Here is a 19155-nt window from a genome sequence, read left to right on the forward strand (position 1 = left end):
CCTGCATGTCTGGCCACTGTCTACCTCCTATCACCTGCCCCCTTGCTCACTGGGCCCTAACCACACTGTCCTTGCCATTCCTCTAACAAGCCAAGCTCTTTCCTGCCTCAGGGCCTTTGCATCTGCTGTTCTCTCTACCCAGAGAGCCTCATGGGTCTTTACACGGCTATCCTCTCTCACCATTCAGGTCACAGCCTAGATGTGATCTTCTGAGAGGGGCCTTGCCCTTTGAGGTAGAGACCCATCCTATCCAAAGTAACCTCTCCTCCAATATACTCTCTAGTCACATTATCCCATTTTAATGTATTTAAAGTACTTACTCTACCAGAAAATTAACTTTCATAAAACGTGTTTGTTTACTGTCTGCCTCCCTCCTCCCATCCCCACACTAGGATGTAAGTTACATGTAAGCAGGGATCTTGTTTATCCCCAGTGTCCAGTTTATCCCAGTTATCCTCACTGTAGGTGCTCAATAAACGTGGTTGAAAGAATAAATAAATCACGCCATCAACGACTCCCACCCATGATGCAGTACCAACAGCTTCTGAAATGCCTACACTCCTTTGACACCCTTTGCTGTGTAGACTTATTTTCCATTCCATCTCCTCTGTCATCTTCTCATCTCAACACCTGTTAAACAGAGTCTCTTCTCTCTCTACTCTGATGGGTCTCTTGCTCCTTCCATGTTCTTTTTCCTGTTCTCCTCTTCCTCCCTGGCATGACTATCTCTCTCATCTCTGCTTGTCTAGGATTCAACCCCGCTCAAATACCAGCCCCTACAGGAAGCCTTGATGGCCTCCACCCACACTTGCTCGAAGCTTTTCTGAGTTCTTCCAGCCCAAGAGAAGGCTTTCTCTGCTCTCATACTGTTCTCTAATTCCAGGCTTATTTGCTCTTTTTGTTTCTCTGATAAAACTTTAAGTTCCTTGGGCTTAGAGACGTGTCTATGCTCCTTTGGGGAGAAGTTACTTTAAAGCTGATGGAAATTCATGGTTAGCTCTAACGTGCCCATTGTCAAAGAATCATGCAGTCTCAGGGTTTGTAGGGACCTCAAGGGCGACTCACTTGCACCCTACATCAGCTGTTGGAATTCTGTCTTGGCCACACAGCAGACAAAAATGCCACCACCTAGAGTGTTGTGCTAGAAGCAAATAGAACAATGGGCACAGTGCCAACCAGGACAGATGTGCTCAGGGTTAGAGGTGCCTGGATATCTGACCCCGAACAGAGTGAGAATGAATACAGGCGGGCTTCTCCTTAAGTGGATACTCTATATGAAAACCCACACATATGAACCAGATGAATAGGGACAAGGACCCTTCACTTTACTACTGGGATGCTTCAAATAATGATTGCTTTATGCCCTTTTAAAATAAGATTTGGTGTGCAGAAATTCATTAACATGAAGCCTTTTTGGGCTTGTGTCAGTAGAGTAAGGGACAGTCATACAAATACAGAGGCATCCAGGCCAGTCTGGGCCTCATTTCCCCTCCATCAAATGGGTACAAGGATAGATAATTACAGAGAGAAAGCAGCTATATGAAGATTCTTGTAATGGGAAGAGTGAAGTATTGGGTGACCCTGAGGCTGACTTTGACACCTATTGCACTCCATAACCAACACTTCCAGGCCTGTTTTGTCCCTGGGTATTAGGCCCGGCTGTCTCTTTCACCTGCTCCTCTCAGTAGCTATGGTTTATGGAGGGCAAGATTCATTTGGAGGCTCCCCACTGAACATGCCAGGTACCTCTGTGTAGCATCTAAGTCAAATGGTTTTGGATTTTTTGGTTGTCTGTGTGGTTTAGATAGGAAAAGGCACCACATCTGTCTCCTGTTCAGAATGGCTGAATACCAGATTGGCTACAGAAGGAGAACTACAGAATGCATACTGGATGGATGGGTGGGTGAATGAATAGAGGAGAGAATGAAATAAAAAGCAACTAGCCAGGGCAAGGCAAAGACCAACTCCCCATTGACCAGGTGGTCCCTGGTGCTGGGGTGAGATGCTGATTCAGGACCTGTAATGACATTTCTCTTCATTTCCAGGCAGAAAGCCAATTTCAATGCCCTGGATTTCATAGACTGCCATCTAATCCAGTTAAGGGAGGAAGTAGAAGTAATGAAATCAAAGGAGAGGTCCCCAGAGGTGCCCCCATCAGTTCTGAAAGCAGGGACACATTGCTGAGGGAGTCCCCTCCCCCATAGCCTGTCTCTCTGACATCTACCCGGTGTGGCCACAGCACCAGCTGGGTCAGCTCAGTGACCCGGAGCTGACATTTACTGGGCTCTGATCAGAGATAGGCATGCACCAGGTACTTCTATGTGCATTCTGAAATTTATTAAGTATAATTCACTTAATTTCATCACAAAGATAAAATAAAAATGAGACTGATCCCTAAGTCCAGACCAGTGCCTTCACCCTGTCAGTCTCCGGTGGGCAGGGAGTTGTCCCGAGAGGGAGGGAAGGAAAGGCAGAGTATCTATGGACTTCATTCTATTCTGCCCACACCACCTCCTCCTGACGCCCAGCTGCTCTTCCTCTAGCCCTGACCAGACTCAGTGGCTCTGCTCTGCTCTGCCCAATCCATGGCTGGCCCTGGCCTGTATTTGCTCCCATAGGTGCTTCATGCCAGTACCTCCCACATCCCATCCCCTACCACTGCAGGTCTCCTGCCCACATTTCCAATCCCCTGCCCCAATCAACTTTGCCAGGATCCATCCTGGCCTGGGGGTTGGAGGCAAGGTGTGTGGGTGACTTTTACAGAAAAACCTGGACCTCCACATAATACAGGCCCCATAGGGAAGTCCAGAGGCAGCTGCTCATGTCATGTGAGGTGAGGGGCGCCAGGAGGACCTCAGTGCCTCACACAGTGCCTAAATTCCTCCTAATAGTTCCCTTTCTCTAGGGCCAACATTGCCTCTCCAGACTCCTCAGCTTCAATCTGCCCATGTTTGGGGAGGGGATTGTGCCCTCCTTTCCTTGCTCTTCTGGGAAGGGAGCTTGTCTGAGACTAGAGGGAGGGGCCAGGCTGCAGGAGATCAGGGTGGGTTAGGGCGGGTCAGGGTGGCGGATGGGGTGGGGGACAATGCTAATATGGGGATGGGAAGAGGGTGGAGTCTTGGAGATTAACTTCCCTCTATTCAGGCTCAGCCTTGCTTTGCTCTCCCTCTTTCCTCTAGGTGGGGATGGGGACTGCTGGCTCACTTCACAAACCTGCTTATTTGCTTTTCTATTTGGCAGGCCCTGTCCTGCCTGCTGAGGCAGCTTGGGGCTGACAAGTGGCCCCTCACTCTGTGGCTCCGTGGCTGCAGCACGTCTTGCTTCATTAGGGCTGTAATTGGAGACCTACTTTGAAAGCTCAAAGTGATGCGCAGCCACGCACTGGCTGAGACTCAGAGCCCAACCCACTGCTACTTGTGCTGCTGCAGCTGCCTCACACCACGAATGTCATAGTGGGGAGAAGGCACCTCTTCCTCATGCTTCTCAGCCCTCACTGTTGCCCGTGGAGGATGGTCTGTTGAGACAGACCAGGCCAATAGCATCACAGGCTCGAGGCTTCTTGGGTCACTTGTTTCCCCCTCCACCCCTAACATCTTCTGCCTCCCTCCTACTCATTTCATGCCCTACATCCCTGATCATGCAAAATGCAACAGTTCCAGCCTGCCCCGGCAATTACAGACTGGCTGGGTTGCAGCTGCTGTCCTTGGTGCTGAAAATGCCCGCCTTCCGGCCTGCCCGCCTCTCACCCCGCCCTGAGTCTTCTCGCTGAAGCGCACATGCTCTTAATTCAATTAGCTGGCCCTGAACCCTCCCCAGGGAGCCGGGAGCGGAAACTGGCAAATTCTGTTTAACAAAGACATTTGTCCCTCTGCCCCGCCGGCTTTGGGCTCTGCCTGCCTGTATCCCACTCATTAGGTATCTAACAAAGTGCGTCCCAAGAAATCTGCTTCCAATCGCTAGTAATTCAGGAGGCCTGATGCAATTTTCTCCCTGATAAGGGTGTCTCGCCCGCTGGCAAGCGCCATAATAAGCCCTGTGCAGCGGCTCCCTGATCAGTCACTGCTTTGTCATTTCCTGTGGCCACAGTTGTAGGTTCTTATCTCTTCAGCTGAAGGCAAGGCTCAGACACTGGCCCCTCCAAGAAGGCTTGCTGCCTCCCTTGCATATTGCAAGCCTCATTCAAGGATGCCACACAGTCTTGCAGCTGGGGTGGGGTTTGAAGCTCTGAGTCTGTCTGCCAGCCTAGAAGGGCCTGAGTGTTAATCCAGAAAATGGTGTCAGAGGGTTAATATAAAAGCAAGTTGTGTGGTCAGAGGAGGGGAGCCAGTGATAAGGATTTTTTAAAATTCTGGCAGGGACTTTAGAATTAGAGTCCTGCCTATGGCTCAGTGGATAGGCTGTGGGCTCACTCTTGTTAGCCTGAAACTGGTCTTTCTGCATTTAATCTTTCTCCTTGGGTTCCCTTTATTCACATCTAGAGGAACCTTTCTAACATATAAGTCAGATCACACCCTATTGCTACTCAAAGACCTTTCTTAGCTTCCCATCACTTTATGACAAAATCTAAACCCTGTATCTTGGGATCCAGGAACTCCACAGTCTAGGCCCCATCTAACTCTCCAGTCTCCCTGCCCACAACAGCCTCCATATGTCCCATGTGCTTCAGACACTGTCATGCCTCCATGGCCCTGTAGTTGTTGTCCCTCTGCCTGAAGCACCCTTGCCTTGACAATTTCAAGCCACCCTTTGTGGTAGAGCTCAAACCATGCTTCTCTGTGACTCTTCTGCTGAACTTGGTATGCTCAATGCACCAACCTCAACTAGAACCCTTAGCAAGATGGGCAGTGATGATCTGTTGGGGTGCTTTATTGCTTGCTACAGGTTAGAGATCTAACAAATGGTTAATGAATTCATGCCTGAATGACCTTGGTTGGACCAGGGGTGTATCTGGTTTGGCTGAAGGAGGTCTAGGCTATGGTAGTCTGGCTTTGAGATGGGGAGAAACCCAAGAGCAGGCCCTATTTTATGAGAAGTTTGGTCTGGAAGCTTTTACCCTGTCTCTATCTCTTCCTCGCCCCCCCCCCCCCCCCCCCCCCCCCCCCCCCCCCCCCACTCCTTCCATCCACCAATTATGCATCGGGCTCATGCAGAGAGCAGAGCAGGCCAGGAGAGGGCCCAAACATCCAGTTTCCTTAGCCATCCCTGGGTCCTGACCCAGTCCATCTGTGGCTGGGAGTCATAGGCTCACATTCTCAAGGCAACACATGGTCCTATGGTTGGTGAGGCATTTGGGAGGAGCCTGCAGTATGGCTGTTGGTCCAGCCTTGCCCACCCTGGCCTGAGAGCTCACAGGCCAGGAAACAAATCTTCTCTTTCTCCATCTCCTCCACAGTCCCCAGCTCAGGGTAGGATATACAGGGGACTTCAGCAAGTCTTGGCCTCTGGAGAGATGATTGTCTGTCTCTTCTCCATTTCTTCATTCTCTGAAAAATTGCTGTGAGACCAAATGTGGTGCTGCTGACGTTTATCTTCAGCGCTTGACAAGGCCTCCTGATGTCCTTATGGATGTGAATCTGGTGGAGCGGCTGTCATGAGGGGTGGGCGTGGAGTGATAGATTAGCAGGGCTTCATTGTCCCCCCTCCCCCAGGAGCCCTGGCCTCATCCCTGATGAGTTCAGCATGTTTGTCAGCAACTTAGGTGAACAATACTAAGTGCTCTCTTTACGGGGTGTCTGCAAAACACTGGGCTGGGCACTTACACATGCTCCCTCATTCAATTGTCACTACATTCCTGGCTGATGGGGGGGGTCACAACCCCTTCTAGGTATGAGGAAAGTGAAACTCAGGGTGGCTAAGATCAAGTGGAAGATCCAGGATTCAAACCCAGATCTAAGGATGCACACTTGTTAGCGTACGCTGCAGCACTGAGAGTGAACCGACCACACCCACAGATGACCCAGAGCGTGGGGTGGGGCTGGAGGTGGGACCGTGAACGTGATGCATGATAAAATCAGGGTCTACAATGATCTCAAGCCCAGACAATGGGCTGAGAAGAAGATAAAATATCCTAGGGAAGTGAAACCCTGCCTACGTTCAAAGTAGAGCAGCAGAGGTTCAAGGTGAAGATGTGCGCCTGACAACGGCTCACATGTCAGACGGGACTAACCAGGCTCTAAATGGATCCTATGAGCTTGGTTAGTGAAAAAATAAAGCAAATGGTAGGCTTTGGCTGCACCAAAGGGGGGAATGTGTTTGGAGAAAGGGGGTGATGGTCCTATTCTACCCACCAATGCTGATCCAGCTCCACAGTTTTGGGGGACACTTTAAGAGGAGTACTGTCAAGAGGAGACAACCAGGATAATGAGAAGCAGAAACCCAGTGTGACAAAGAGCAGTCAGAGGAAGGAGAGCCGGTTAGGCTGGAGAGGACATAAGTCTGCAAACATCAGCAGGGCTGAAGTGGGCATGGGAGCTGACTCTCTGGAGCCTGCTGTTTCTTTCTTCAGGAAGGAAAGACAGGGCCTGGAGGGAAATTAAAAAAGGCAGGAGGAAGGGGTTTACAAGGGAGCTGACAGAGGCTGGAAAGGGCTTCCTTTGAGGTAATGAGCTCCCTGTTATGAGAAGTGAACAAGTCGAGTCTGTAGAACCCTATGTGTTGGAGGGAGTGTCAAACTACCTCCCTGAGGTGGGGAGCAAGGGGGGAGTTACATGATAACCAAGAGACTATGGGGGGAGCAATATTTGTCCTGTAGCCATGGAGGACTACTGGGAGAGATTCAGGCATTGTGAAAAGCAGGCAAGTGCCTCTTATGGTGCAATGGCAAGCACTGTCCCAACACTGAGCATCTGTGAGCTGATGGCCAGGCTGGCCCTGGAAAAGCACAGGCTCTCACCTCTCACCCACCTGTCCCCAGCTTCCTCTGGTTACACAGGAAGATCTCTGAATCGGGCCTAGAATCTGAGCAGGTAGGGGAAAGTGTACCTGTGAGCTGGGCAGGGATAGGCCTGACCCTCTGTCTCCTGCCTTCCGGCCTGGGAGAGTGAGAGGCAGGGAGGGTAGGGGGCTTGGGGAGTGGAGACAGGCAGGGATCTTGTGAGGTTGTAGGATGAGAAAGGGTCTCTTTCTCTGGATCCATCATCATCCTTATGGTAGTGTCTTCAGAACTGGAGTCTTGGGGGTGGTGACAGAACCTTCCAGATGACAGAACAAGCCAGAGAGGCTGCAGTGCTGTCCTGGACACTGGGTCTTCCAGGCAGCTTTGCTTGGTGAGGAAATAGGGGCAGCTTTGTGTTGGGGCTTCTCTGAAGACTAGCCCAGTGCTGTCATGTGTGGCTTTCAAAAAAAGTCCATAAGAATTCATCAAAAACCAGCATGATTCTGCCTGTTCCCTGTCCTCCCCTCCACATTTACTAAACAGCCACTTGTCCCCACTCTGGGCTGGTCTCCAGGGAGAGCTTTGTAACTAGTTTGAATAAAAATACCAGAGCAGCCCTTTGCATGGCAATGAAGACCCGCCCTGCCCCTCCCTATGAGGGGAACAGGGACAGAGGAGGGTCTGATGGGACTGTGGGAACCGCCCCTTCCCTCAGTGGGTGGCAGCAGGTGCCACGTCCTCCTCTCCTCAAATGCACCCTCCCTGTGCCAAAATCTGAGGAAGCCAGTGGGTTTCAAGTCCTCCCAGCATCTCTTAGGGCTGTGGGCAGAGGAGGGGGTGGCCACCATTTGAGAGGCCCTACCTCCACCTGGTGTCTTGGTGCCCTACCCGGGCAAGAGTAGGTCCAAAATCCCAGCCCCAAGAGGGGACATGTTGCTAAACACCCAGATGACTGCATGGACTTGTCCCACCTCACAGGAGCACATTTCCAGGCAAGGAGGCAGGGGCTGACACAATGAGCACCTCCTGTGTACATGCCAGGCTCCAATCCACATGGGTCAGCCTAGGAAAGCTGGTCAGTTGTGGGCCTCACTTAAAAGAGACTGTCTGCAAGCTGGAGAGCACCCAGATGCTGCAGGATCTGGAAACCAGTGCATTAAAAAAGGCAGGCTGTGTAGCCCGGAGAAGCATAGACTCCCAGGGGATCCGGCTATACTCTTCAAAGAGAAGAGGCCAACATCAGAGTGGGGATGGAGGAGACCAAAGGTTGATTCAAGTAGGTACAGATGGAGCAGCCATAGGCTCATGGACTCTTAGAGCCTAATGGACCTCCAAGACCAACCCCCACTGAATGTGCAATAAAGAGAAGTTTTCTGTGTATATGCAGGTGTTTTTCTAGTTTTTGTATATCTATGTGTAGTTATACATGTCTTAATCTACACACACAACTCCAGCTTAAGGCAGGTCACTCCAAGCAGCAGGTGCTCATAGAGAATCCCACTAGAGGGAAAAAGCTTAACCCAGCACTAACAGAACTAGCTTCCAGCACAATGACCTGACCTAGGAAGCCACCTGTTCTCGCTGTTCACTGAGATAGCGTGCTGGATAGCTGACTGGGTGCCCGTGTCCCCAGAACCAGAACAGGAGGCTTGTTGGGGTTGCACTGCAGCCCCAGAGGGCAGAGCCAGGAGCCTGGGACAGGGTGGGCTCTGGGGTGAGTGTTTCTATTGGTTGTAGCCACTGAGCCAGGGGATGGGCTGTTTCTAGGAGGTAGTGAGCTCTCTGTCGTGGCAAGAAAAGGAGAGGCCAGGATGACTGCCCATGGCGGATGTTATCAGGAGAGTCCTATCCAGGGTGGGCTGTTGAGAAACACCTCTGCAGTCTCTGCCTATCGGGAAACTCTACAGTGCTCTTGTTCCCAGAGCTCTGAGAAGGGATGATGTGGAAGTGGTGGGTGTGGGGAGCCTGTTCACGAAAATGTCAATTAGCCAGAATGGCCTGTGCCCAAACTTCCCGGACCTGGAGGCGCATGGGAAAGAGGTTGTGTCCTCAAGTGGGAGGTACTCAAACAGGATATGCTTATTCATTTCTTCTGAAGTATTTCCTCTTTGTAGCATGTCTGACCGTGTACAAGAAGTTGCTCCTAAGATGGAGTTGTTAGCCACGTGGATGGGGCCCCTGAAAGGCCCATTATCACAAGCCCGCCCTGCAGCTGGCATGTCCACAGGACTCTAACATGGCCAGTCTTCAGGCAGTGGCTCCTGGAGCTTTCAGCAGTGTTTGATTTAAACAGCAGAAGAGGGGCCAGCCCAGTGGCGCAGCGGTTAAGTGCGCATGTTCCACTTGGCAGCCAGGGGTTCGCTGGTTCAGATCCCGGATGTGGACATGGCACCACTTGGCAAGCCATGCTGTGGTAGGTGTCCCACATATAAAGTAGAGGAAGACGGGCACGGATGTGAGCTCAGGGCCAGTCTTCCTCAGTGAAAAAGAGGAGGATTAGCAGCAGTTAGCTCAGGGTTAATCTTCCTCAAAAAAATAATTTTTTTAATAAATAAATAAACAGTGGAAGAAGCCATGGTTCTGGGCCCAGGTCCGCCTGGCTGGACTGCAGAGATGAAGGCCAGGTACTGTCCACCATGAATTAGCAGACAACGCCTTAGGTGGAACAATGAGATGGATGTTACGGCGGCCTGGCTCACAACCTTACTCGGATACCAGCTCAAGTCTCAACAGCTTGTCACCTTGTTTGGGTTTCATCAGGCCTCTTTTCAGGAGCTGACGTCTGCTCATAAATTGATCTGTTCATTGTCTGGTCCACACTCCTTGCTCTTTAAGAACGCAGGCTTATGAAGACACGGCCTTTTCTGTCTTCTTCAACGTAAGATCCCTAAAACCCAGGACAGTATCTGCTACATAGCAGGTGCTCAATAAACATCTGTAGCTGCATGGCGGACATGGCGGTATGACAGTGAAGGTGATGGTGAGGGATGAGCTGGGGATGGGCCCTTTAGACTTGGCTGCAATGCCATCTGACTTGTTCTTCAATTCTCCACACTCTCCTGCCACCCCTCAGGGAGAAGGAGGCCAAAGGGGCTCAGACGCTGGCAGAGAACCATGTCCAATCCTGATGAGGGGAATTCAAGGCAGATGGGCTCCATGGTCAACAGCCCCTCCCTCTCCTCACTGCAATCCACAAGGGCAGCCGAAATTCTGGTCCGCATCAAATACATATGGAATAAAAGAATGAATGGATAGGTGCTATGGCTGCAAAAACCTTATGCCGAGTCTACCCACATTAGCACTTCATACTTAGGCCCCAAATTGGACTTTGAGATTCTAGAATCAAAGCAAGTCAGTTATTGGCCAATTCTCAGAGAGTTTCACCAAGAAACAGTTTAGCCACAAAGAAATTTAGCTTCTGGGGCTGGCGCTGTGGCCCAGGGGTTAAGATCGTGCGCTCCTCTTCGGCAGCCCGGGGTTTCGCCAGTTCAGATCCAGGGCGCAGACATGGCACCGCTCATCAAGCCATGCTGAGGCGGCATCCCACATGCCACAACTAGAAGGACCCACAACTAAAAATGCACAACTATGTACTGGGGGGGCTTTGGGGAGAAAAAGGAAAAATAAAATCTTTAAAAAAAGAAAAAAGAAATTTAGCTTCTGCGTGTGCCAGTGCAGGTGTGAAAATGTCTGGTGTCAGTTTGCTCATGTGTGTGAGCACATATGTATGCTTTAAATGTGTACACCCTTGCAAAGGGGGTGTGCGTGCGCTGTGTGCCTATCTATGCATATGTGACTGTCCGCGTGCAGATATTTGAATGCAGTTGTGTGAGAGTGCGTGTGTGTATGAATTCCAGGCTGCAGAATCTGAATTTCCTCTAGTACTATTTTCCTGGTACACACCCAATCTTGATCCCCTTTCTTTTCCTTTCTTCTCGGAAATCCATTACGGAATGTTCTTCTTACCCGCCTGCAGGGGGAGGGGGCTAGGGGGAAGGGGAAGCTAAAATCACAAGGCCCAGATCAAAACACTCAGCAGCTAAATGAATTCGGCAGCGTTTTCCCGCATGACTTGGAGGGATAATTTAGTGAGGCCGCCAGCTGGAAGGAAAGGGATTAATTCTGCACTTAGCACAGCTCCAGTGAATAATTCATCACCGAGACCTTTGTGCCCAGCCCCTGGGCAACTGGGGAAGTGTCCTGCCCACCTGCCTGTTGCCTGCTTGGGTCCCCCAGTGCCCTGACCAGGGGCATTTGACCCTCCTTTAAGTCCTCAGGACACACGTGCCCCACTGAAGGGGCAGGGGGCAGGGGGAGGTGAGGAAGGGGTTGGCAGTGGCCACTGGCAGACTTCAGACCTCAAGAAGAGGCCGTGGAGGGTTGAGCTCCAATCTGGGAAATTTGTGACATTTTCCAAAGGACCATGCTTCCCCTTTCTTGGGGTCTTCTGCTGCTTCTGTGTCCTCCCCTCTCAGTACCTTCCTGGTCCTACATCTAGTTTGGGGGGTGGGGTGGGATGTCAGGGAGTATCTAACAAACTCCCTCCCACCCAGGAATGAGAGGAATCTCTAGAGGGCGATGCAGAACATTCCACATCGGGGCTTGCTAACGGAAGGTTTCAGGCACTCACTAGAGGCCTTGTGGGGAGGCACTTTGGGGCTGGTACTTTCCCAGATATACCCCACACACCCTACACCATGGAACTCCCTGTGTTCTTCACAGGTAAGGTCACAGGGCCAAGTATTACTCCAGAGCTAGTGGCTATTTTTCCTGGCATGGGAAGCTGTCAGGAGTGGGCTGACCCAGACATCAGCCCCTCCAGGCATTTCCTGGGTTCATCGTCCAAAACTGCTCACATCCCAGCTTCACACCTGTCCCAGCATCACAGAGAGCAAAGTGGAAAAATTCCAGCAGGTGCCTGCTAGGTGCACTGGAGCCAAATGACCAGGGTCCAATCTGGACTCAGAGCCCAGGTGTAGAGGAAGAGCTCCCATCCACGGGGCAGGGCTCAGTCCCTGCTATCTTTCCACTTGGACCAACCCAGCTGTAGTAGGCAGAATTCCAAAAATGGGCCCCCAAGATTCCACACTCTAATCTGCAACCCGTGAATGTGATGAGCCACCACACCTGTGATGATGTGATTATACTGCACAGTTGACTTTAAGAAGGGGCGGTCATCAGTGGGCCTGACCTCATCACAGGAGCCCCTCTAAAAGCAGAGAGTTTTCTCTGGCTGTTGCGGAGAAGGAAGTCAGAGAATTTTGAAGCGTGAGGGAGATCCCACGTGCCTGTCGGCTTAAAGATGGAGGAGGGCACTGGGAGAAGGAATGTGGGTGGGTTTCAGAGGCTGAAAGAGGCCTCCAGCTGACAGCCAGCAATGAGACAGGGACCTCAGTCCTACCACTGCAGGGAACTGAATTCTGGCAAGACCCTATATGAGCCTGGAGGAGTACTCTTCCCCACAACCTCCAGAAAGAACTGTGCCCCTGCCAACATCTTGATGTCAGCTATGCTGTCACAGACTGCCTACCCGTAGAAGTGTGAGCACACGAATGAATGGGTGTTGTTTTAAGCTGCTAAGTTTGTGGGAATTTGTTACCTGGCGACAGAAAAAGATATCCTAGTTCACCCTTGTAGAACCTTGATCCCGGTGAGCCAGGCTTGGCTTGGGCTGAGTTAGAGACTGAGTGGGTCTGGGTGGCCCTCTGCTCTCAACTCTTCTCTTCCTAATCTCACCTTTCTCTCTGGTTTTTTGGAGCCTCAAATCACCCTTAGACATTTCACACAAAGCAGCAGTCCCCTCCTCCCAGAAGCCCCTGGCCCCAGCCCCTGAACAATACTAGCAATTGTGAAGGAGGTTGGAGCCCACTAAGGGGCTACAGGAGCTGGCACATGACTGCCAGGCCCTGAAATTCCCCTGACCCACAGCCTTACCTCGGAGGAAAGCAGCTGGAAGGAGAGATCCACCGTGGGGGCCTCACCACTCATGGTTTTCAGCGAGGTGTCCTGGGGAGAAGGAAACAGTTGGACCACACTGGCTAGGGCAGCTTCGGCCTCTATTCCACCCACTGTCTGGATTCTCCAGGAAAGTGCCTGCTGCGGGGGATGCCTGGAGAGTGGGAGGGAGGTGGGAGGTGGTCTCCTGGCTCTGCTCGCCCCTCACCACTGCCATGCCACCCTCCCACCTCCACCGGAGACCTGCCCAGACCTCCAGACCTGCTTCCCGGCAGAGTCAGGAAGCTCTCACTTGTGAGATCTACAGCATCATCATGGCCAGAAGTATTTCAGAGAAAAAGGTAGCTTAGAAATAGACAACGATGACTATAACGTATTAATTCTTATTGAGAACCCATTCTGTTCTGTGTGCTTTGCAGGTATTTCCTCAAAAAATCTCACAGCAACCCTATGAGTAAAGTACTATTAATATGAACCCATTTTACAGACAAGGAAACTGCAGCACTGAGACTTTAAGCAGTTTTCCCATGGTCATGTGAGCTGGTAAGGGGTGGAATCGGAATTTGGACCCAGACAGTCTGGCTCCGGAGCCTGGCCTCTTGACTCTCTTGTTATGCAGAGAGGTTGTGTACAGGCAAGCTGCTCCCATTTTAGAGATGGGCACTCAGGTTCAGGGAGGTTAAGTAACTTGCCCCAGCTTCTATAGTGAGGACTAGGGCAAGTCAGGATTTGAAGGCAGGTCCAGCTGGTTAAAGGCCTGAGCTCTCGCTGCCCTCCCGAAGGGCCTCCCCGTGCTTCTCTCCAAGTCGCTCGGGCAATTTCATCACAAGCCTAGATTTTTGGTGTTCAGGAGAGCTTCTCACACCTGACAGTGGTCAGCTTCCCTGGTGGGAGCCCTGGTGGAAGCTGCTGGAGAAGCCAGATTTGCCATGTTGGTGGGGCAAGGTGGAGCGGGGTGGGGCGGCTGGGACCAGGTGGACCTGCCGTGGGCCCAGTCCCTGGTGGGGGACTCACGGTGATGGGGAGCCGCTCCACACGCAGCCCATTCAGGCCTTTCCCTGTCAGCATCTTGCGGTACAAACGGCTGTTTAGCGGCAACACGGAGACGCCCAGGGGCTTGCTGAGGGTCCATGGCTCACTGCCTTTCACTGCGAGGGGAGGACCAGCTGGGGCTCCCGCCAAAGCCCCCACTTCCCGGATCCCAGCGTCTGAGGCCCCACCCGGGCCCCATCCTTTGGTACCCAACATCTAGTTTTCCCATCCACACTGTCCATCTGTTTCCTGCCTCCTGGCCTTTTCTTGTACAAATATCTTCCTTCTCCTCTCTCCTCAGGGCTTCCTGAGTTCAAGGCCAACTCTAAACATAGTTGTGTCTGGGTATGTATACTGATCTCCCTTGTCTCTGACCTTTGGGGGCTTCATTCTTACAGTGTGAAACTAAGACTGTGGATCAGCTGGTCTCTGAACCCTGTCCACCCCACAGGATGTGAGCCCTGAGGGCTCCACTCCCTCCCTCCTCACTGAGAGGTGTATAGGGGTGGTGCAATAAAAACGCTTGCATCTATTATGGAAAGAAGGCCTACGCGTCCTGGCCCCTGCCCTAGAGCTGCCATTTGGACAAGGAAGCCAGCCAGGCGCTCCCCACTTATCTGCATGCACTGGGAGGCTGCTTTGGGACCTGGACCCCTTAACCCATCCCTGCAGGAGGCAGAGGCAGGATGGGCTGAACACTTTCATACACCTGTCCTGATGCATGGCTGCCCTGTTGTGGCACCAGGTGGCACTTACTTGAGGTGGAGGAGTAGTACTCCAGCACAAGGGCTGTGTCTTCTGAGAAGGTGGTGGCTCCATCTCGGCCTTGGAAGAGGAAGGACTGATTCCACATGGGCAGCTCCGGGGGACCCCCGGGCTTGGACAGCTGAAAGCAGAAGGTGGGAGCAGGTAGTGGGGCCACCGTTTCTCCCAAATCAAGGGATGGCTGGATATTTGGTTGTGTAAGTGTCTATGTATGTCATAAACATTTGTCCCAAATATAAAAGCAACACACACTTAATGAATAAATTTTGGAAAATATGGAAAAGTAGAAAGGTTTAAAAAGTCCACCTAAATTCCAACACTAAAGACAACTGTTCATAAGACCATTTCTTTCCACCTTTTTCCCTATGCCTATTTTGCATAATTGTCATCCCAATATCCCGCATTTTTCATTTACTCTTTTTTTTTCTGAAGAAGAAGATTAGCCCTGAGCTAACTGCCGCCAATCCTCCTCTTTTCGCTGAGGAAGACTGGCCCAGACCTACCATCCATGCCCATCTTCCTCTACTTTATATGTGGGACGCCTGCCACGGCATGGTGTGCCAAGCGGTGCCATGTCCACACCTGGGATCTGAACTGGTGAACCATGGGCCGCCCAAGCGAAAAGTGCGCACCTAACCGCTGCGCCACCGGGCCAGCCTCTCATTTACTCTTAGAACCTAAGCCTATCCAGAGTCCTAGGGACAGTTGTTAGCCACGACTTTGGTTGCCACAGGATATTCTGTCGTGTGCACATGCCCTGGTCTCTCCCTTCCCGTTTTTCCTATAATTACACTATGTTGAATGTTCTTTGACACACAGCTCCGTATCAAATTACTTCCTTAGTACAAGTACCCAGAATGCAATTGGTGAGTTACAGGACACATGTATTTTAAGGCACTGGATTCATCATGGGTAGACTTTTCCTAAGAGTTGCATCAGCATTCATACCCATGGCTGGTGGTGTCATAGACGCCAAATTAGACATGACCCCTACCCTTGTCCCAGCCCCTCTCTGCCTCACACAGGTTTCCCAGCCCCTTGCAGAGCCCATGATGGGTCTTCATGGGGCATTCGGGGGACTTGACGGCACATGAAGCCAGCAGCTGGGGCACACACATAGGCAATATTTGAACAATGAAATAAGAAAGCATTAACTACAGAACCCCAATAAAGGGCTGTATGAGACATTCCTGTGGGTGATCAGAAAAGCTGTCTTGGAGGAAGCAGGACCTGAGGAAGGCTCTGAAGGAAGATTTGGCAGGTTGAAGGGAGGAAGGTCTTCTGGCTGGGAAAACAGCCTAAGCAAAAATGGGGAGGTGGCACCAAGCATGGCATGTGCAGAGGATGCCTGGAATGAGGAGGGACTCCAGGTGAGAGGTCGAGCATCTGCAAAGGCCGGAAGGTGGGGAGTGGGGCATGGGACATGGGGGCATCAGCCTGTCACACCACGGTCCCAACACGGGGAGGGGCTGGGGGTCACTGGCGCAGACTCTCCAAGGGGTTGCCTTGCCTCTGCCCCCAGCCAGGGGCTGTCAGCAACAGAGGCAGCCACTCCCACCTCCTGTTCCCACCTCCTGCTCCCCTGTGGGAATCAGTCATCACTCGAAAAGGTCAGCACAAATGCACCACCAGTTCCCGGAGTTATTGATGCAGGATGGCAAAGCATCAGTGGGGGTCCACTCCCCCTGCGGCAGCAGGGCCCTGATGCCTATCTCACTAATGTGCGTGCTCTGTTCTCCGAGGCCCAGACTGAGGCTCAGCTGTGTCTGCCCCTGCCCCTGGGGAGATAAGCTGCAGTCACTTCGGGGCCAGGGGCCCTGAACACAGGGACAGTGACTGGGTTGATTGGGAGTGTTCCTGAGAGCAGCCTCTGGTGGCAGCTTAGGGACAGCCACTTGGCCATCAAGCCTGGGAGTGGCCTTTCAGGATTGATCCTCAAACCATGCCCAACTCAGAGCCATCTCATTCTCCTGGGGCCAGAGGGGCACCCACATAGCCTGGACCATCTGCCAGGCACTGCGGCACTCAAGGAAGACCTGGGATTCAGCCCCCTGCTGCCCTATCTTTGCCCCTCCTCGGAAGAAGAGTATTTAATGGAAGCTGGTTGTCCTCTCTGGGGCCTATTAATGTGTCTAAATGGAATCTACAAAGCAAGAAATGGTGTCTGCCTGCCCAGTAAGGACAGTTCCTTCCCTGAATGGTTTCCCAGGATGAGTCCCTCAGGAAAGATCCCTTTGGACCTAGAATTGGGGAGGGAGGGTCAGCCTCTCCTGTGTGTGTATGGGATTGGGGGGCGGGGTCGCAAGGAATCAAGGTTAAACTCCCTTCAGAGCCTGATGCCAGGGCCCTGGTGAAGGTGCTGGGGGCATGTGGGGGAAGGGGAAGCTATTGTCCACAGATGCTGACGGGAAAGGCCAAGGCGGGCTGTGGAATTAAGGAATGGGATTGACTCTCAGCTGTGATCTTCAGCAAAGCCGTTAACCCCAGCCACTGAGGCAGACCTGCCTTCCCTGGCAACACAGCCTTCCTCACATGGGCCCACGGGCCCTCCTCCATTTCCCCCGGGGCCCACCATACCCACACCGACACCCACCCACACACTGCCTGCTCTGCCCAGGTGTAGTGGCGGCATCCTGGGAAGAGTAGCTGAGTGGGGCTGGGTGGGGCCTCAAGGGAGTTAGGACCCTTGGCTCTGGGCCCAGGTCTGCCTCAACCTCACTGTGTGGCCTTTGGCAAGTCCCTTCCCCTCTCTGGGACCTGGCTTTGTCATTGTCCTGTGGGAAAACGTTTTATGCTCCATGCTTTGAAAGGCTGCTGTGAGGGTTGAAGGAGACAAGGGATATTCTGTGAGGGTGGAAGTTCAATTCACCTGAACTCAGCAAATGTTGACTGGGGGCTTCTCCACGCTGGATGCCTCTGGGGTGCTGCACGGCCTGTGGGGGAGCTAGAGCCAACCCCTGCTCCCCTCTGGAGCTCATTTCTTCCAAGGGGATAGGACACCCACTCCCTCCCACGCCGAAACACACACACACTTTGATCCATGCAGAGGCCTAAGCAAGTTGTGGGTTTTGGGAGCTGGGATGTCTGGGGAGAAAGCTATGACTTCTGACCTGGGGAAGCGAGGACCTGAGGGATCATGCAGTAGGTAAGAAGGAGGAAGGCCATTCCAGGCTGAGGGGCAGGTGAGAGAGGATAGTATGGGCGTGCAGAACAGCCACATCGAGTGGAGGTAGAGAAAGCCTGTGTGAAGTGGAACAGTGAGCCAGGTGGCTGGAGGGGACAAGGTCTGTGTACCTGGCTGACAGTGAGGGCTTTGTCGGTGATAGGACGAAGGGTCCAGGGGAAGGGCCCAGCCCTGAGTGGGGGGCTCTGTGGCTACTTCTCACAGGACAGATGGGGGCGTACCTAGTGGAGGCTGCTGTAGTGGTCTAGACAAGAGAAGATGAGGCAGGCCTTAGAGCTGGGTCTGTAGCATGGAAAGGGGCCCCATGAGAGCTTGGATACAGACTGGCCATAGGGCCTGAGACAGGAAGAGATGGCAGTGCCCACTGAGCCCAGGGCTGCTGACTGGTGCCCCTTCCAGGTAGGGTGCTGGCCACTCCCTCCTTCTCTCCACCTTGTGACACAGAAGCCTGCCCCTGTCTTCTCACTGCTGGCACCTGGGCACCTCTATGCCAGCTGCCAGTGAGCTCTCAACCTGGCCCAACCGCCATGGTGCCAGGTGACCTTCAACAAGTGTCTTGCCATTGCTAGACCTCTGGCGTCGAGTCCACACATGCAAGAGGCACTGGGGGTAAGTCTGTGGCCAGGGGCACCTCCCCCACCAGACTAGTTAGGCAACAAAGGCAGCCAGAGAGGGCCTGGGGGTGGGAGGGGCTCACTCATTAAAGCAGCCAGCGCCTGCTGCCCCTCGAGACTGCCTGCTGATTGGTTCATAATTTTCTGGGCAAATGCAGGGCCATGTGTGAGATGACTCTGGGGAAATCAGGCCGAGGATTGGTTTGAGTTTGAAGCCTCTGTCCCTAGGGTCCCCCCTTCATCCCACCCCTCCCTGGCACCATCACTCTTGTCCGTGTCTGAGCCTTCTTCAAATGTCTTTGCCTTTAACTGAAGGCTGGGGCTCTAAAGGGGTGCCTCATTCTATATTTGCCATACCAGACATGAACGCTGGTGGACAGACAATAGGAAGGACTTCTCAGGCACCCGTGTCTTCTTCAAGGCCTAGGAAAATGTTGGGACCATCATGTGGGGCAAGCTCCCACTGAAGTGCAGACTATGGGAAGAGATTAATCTGGCTACCCGCTGGACCCAGCCACGATCTGCACACACTTCCCAACATATTCAAACACACTCCCCTCCTCTCCAGTCCTCCTGCACACCCATAGCTGTGCTCTTGCTCTCAATCACCCTACAGCAACCCTTCCTACTGAAAACTCAAGAGACCTGTGACTGGATGCCCGCGTTCATCACCCAGGCTTCACATCCCTCTTACCTGATTAAAAAAAAAATTTTTATTGTGGTAAAATATA

The 19155-nt window shown here is 52.4% G+C and overlaps 1 protein-coding gene across 1 annotated transcript in view; it reads right to left on the reverse strand.

The window, feature by feature from the left end:
• The window catches only part of LOC124233135 (coiled-coil domain-containing protein 33-like), a 105293-nt gene that overhangs the window by 38143 nt on the left and 47995 nt on the right, over window positions 1–19155 (reverse strand). The window contains exons 9-11 of the mRNA XM_046650273.1: window positions 14618–14747; window positions 13844–13977; window positions 12809–12880 (exon numbers count right to left, since the gene is read on the reverse strand). Of these exons, the coding sequence (XP_046506229.1) occupies window positions 12809–12880; window positions 13844–13977; window positions 14618–14747 (336 nt within the window). The remainder of the gene's footprint in view (window positions 1–12808; window positions 12881–13843; window positions 13978–14617; window positions 14748–19155) is intronic.

This window comes from Equus quagga, unplaced genomic scaffold (assembly GCF_021613505.1).
Source record: "Equus quagga isolate Etosha38 unplaced genomic scaffold, UCLA_HA_Equagga_1.0 153_RagTag, whole genome shotgun sequence".
NCBI lineage: Eukaryota > Metazoa > Chordata > Mammalia > Perissodactyla > Equidae > Equus > Equus quagga.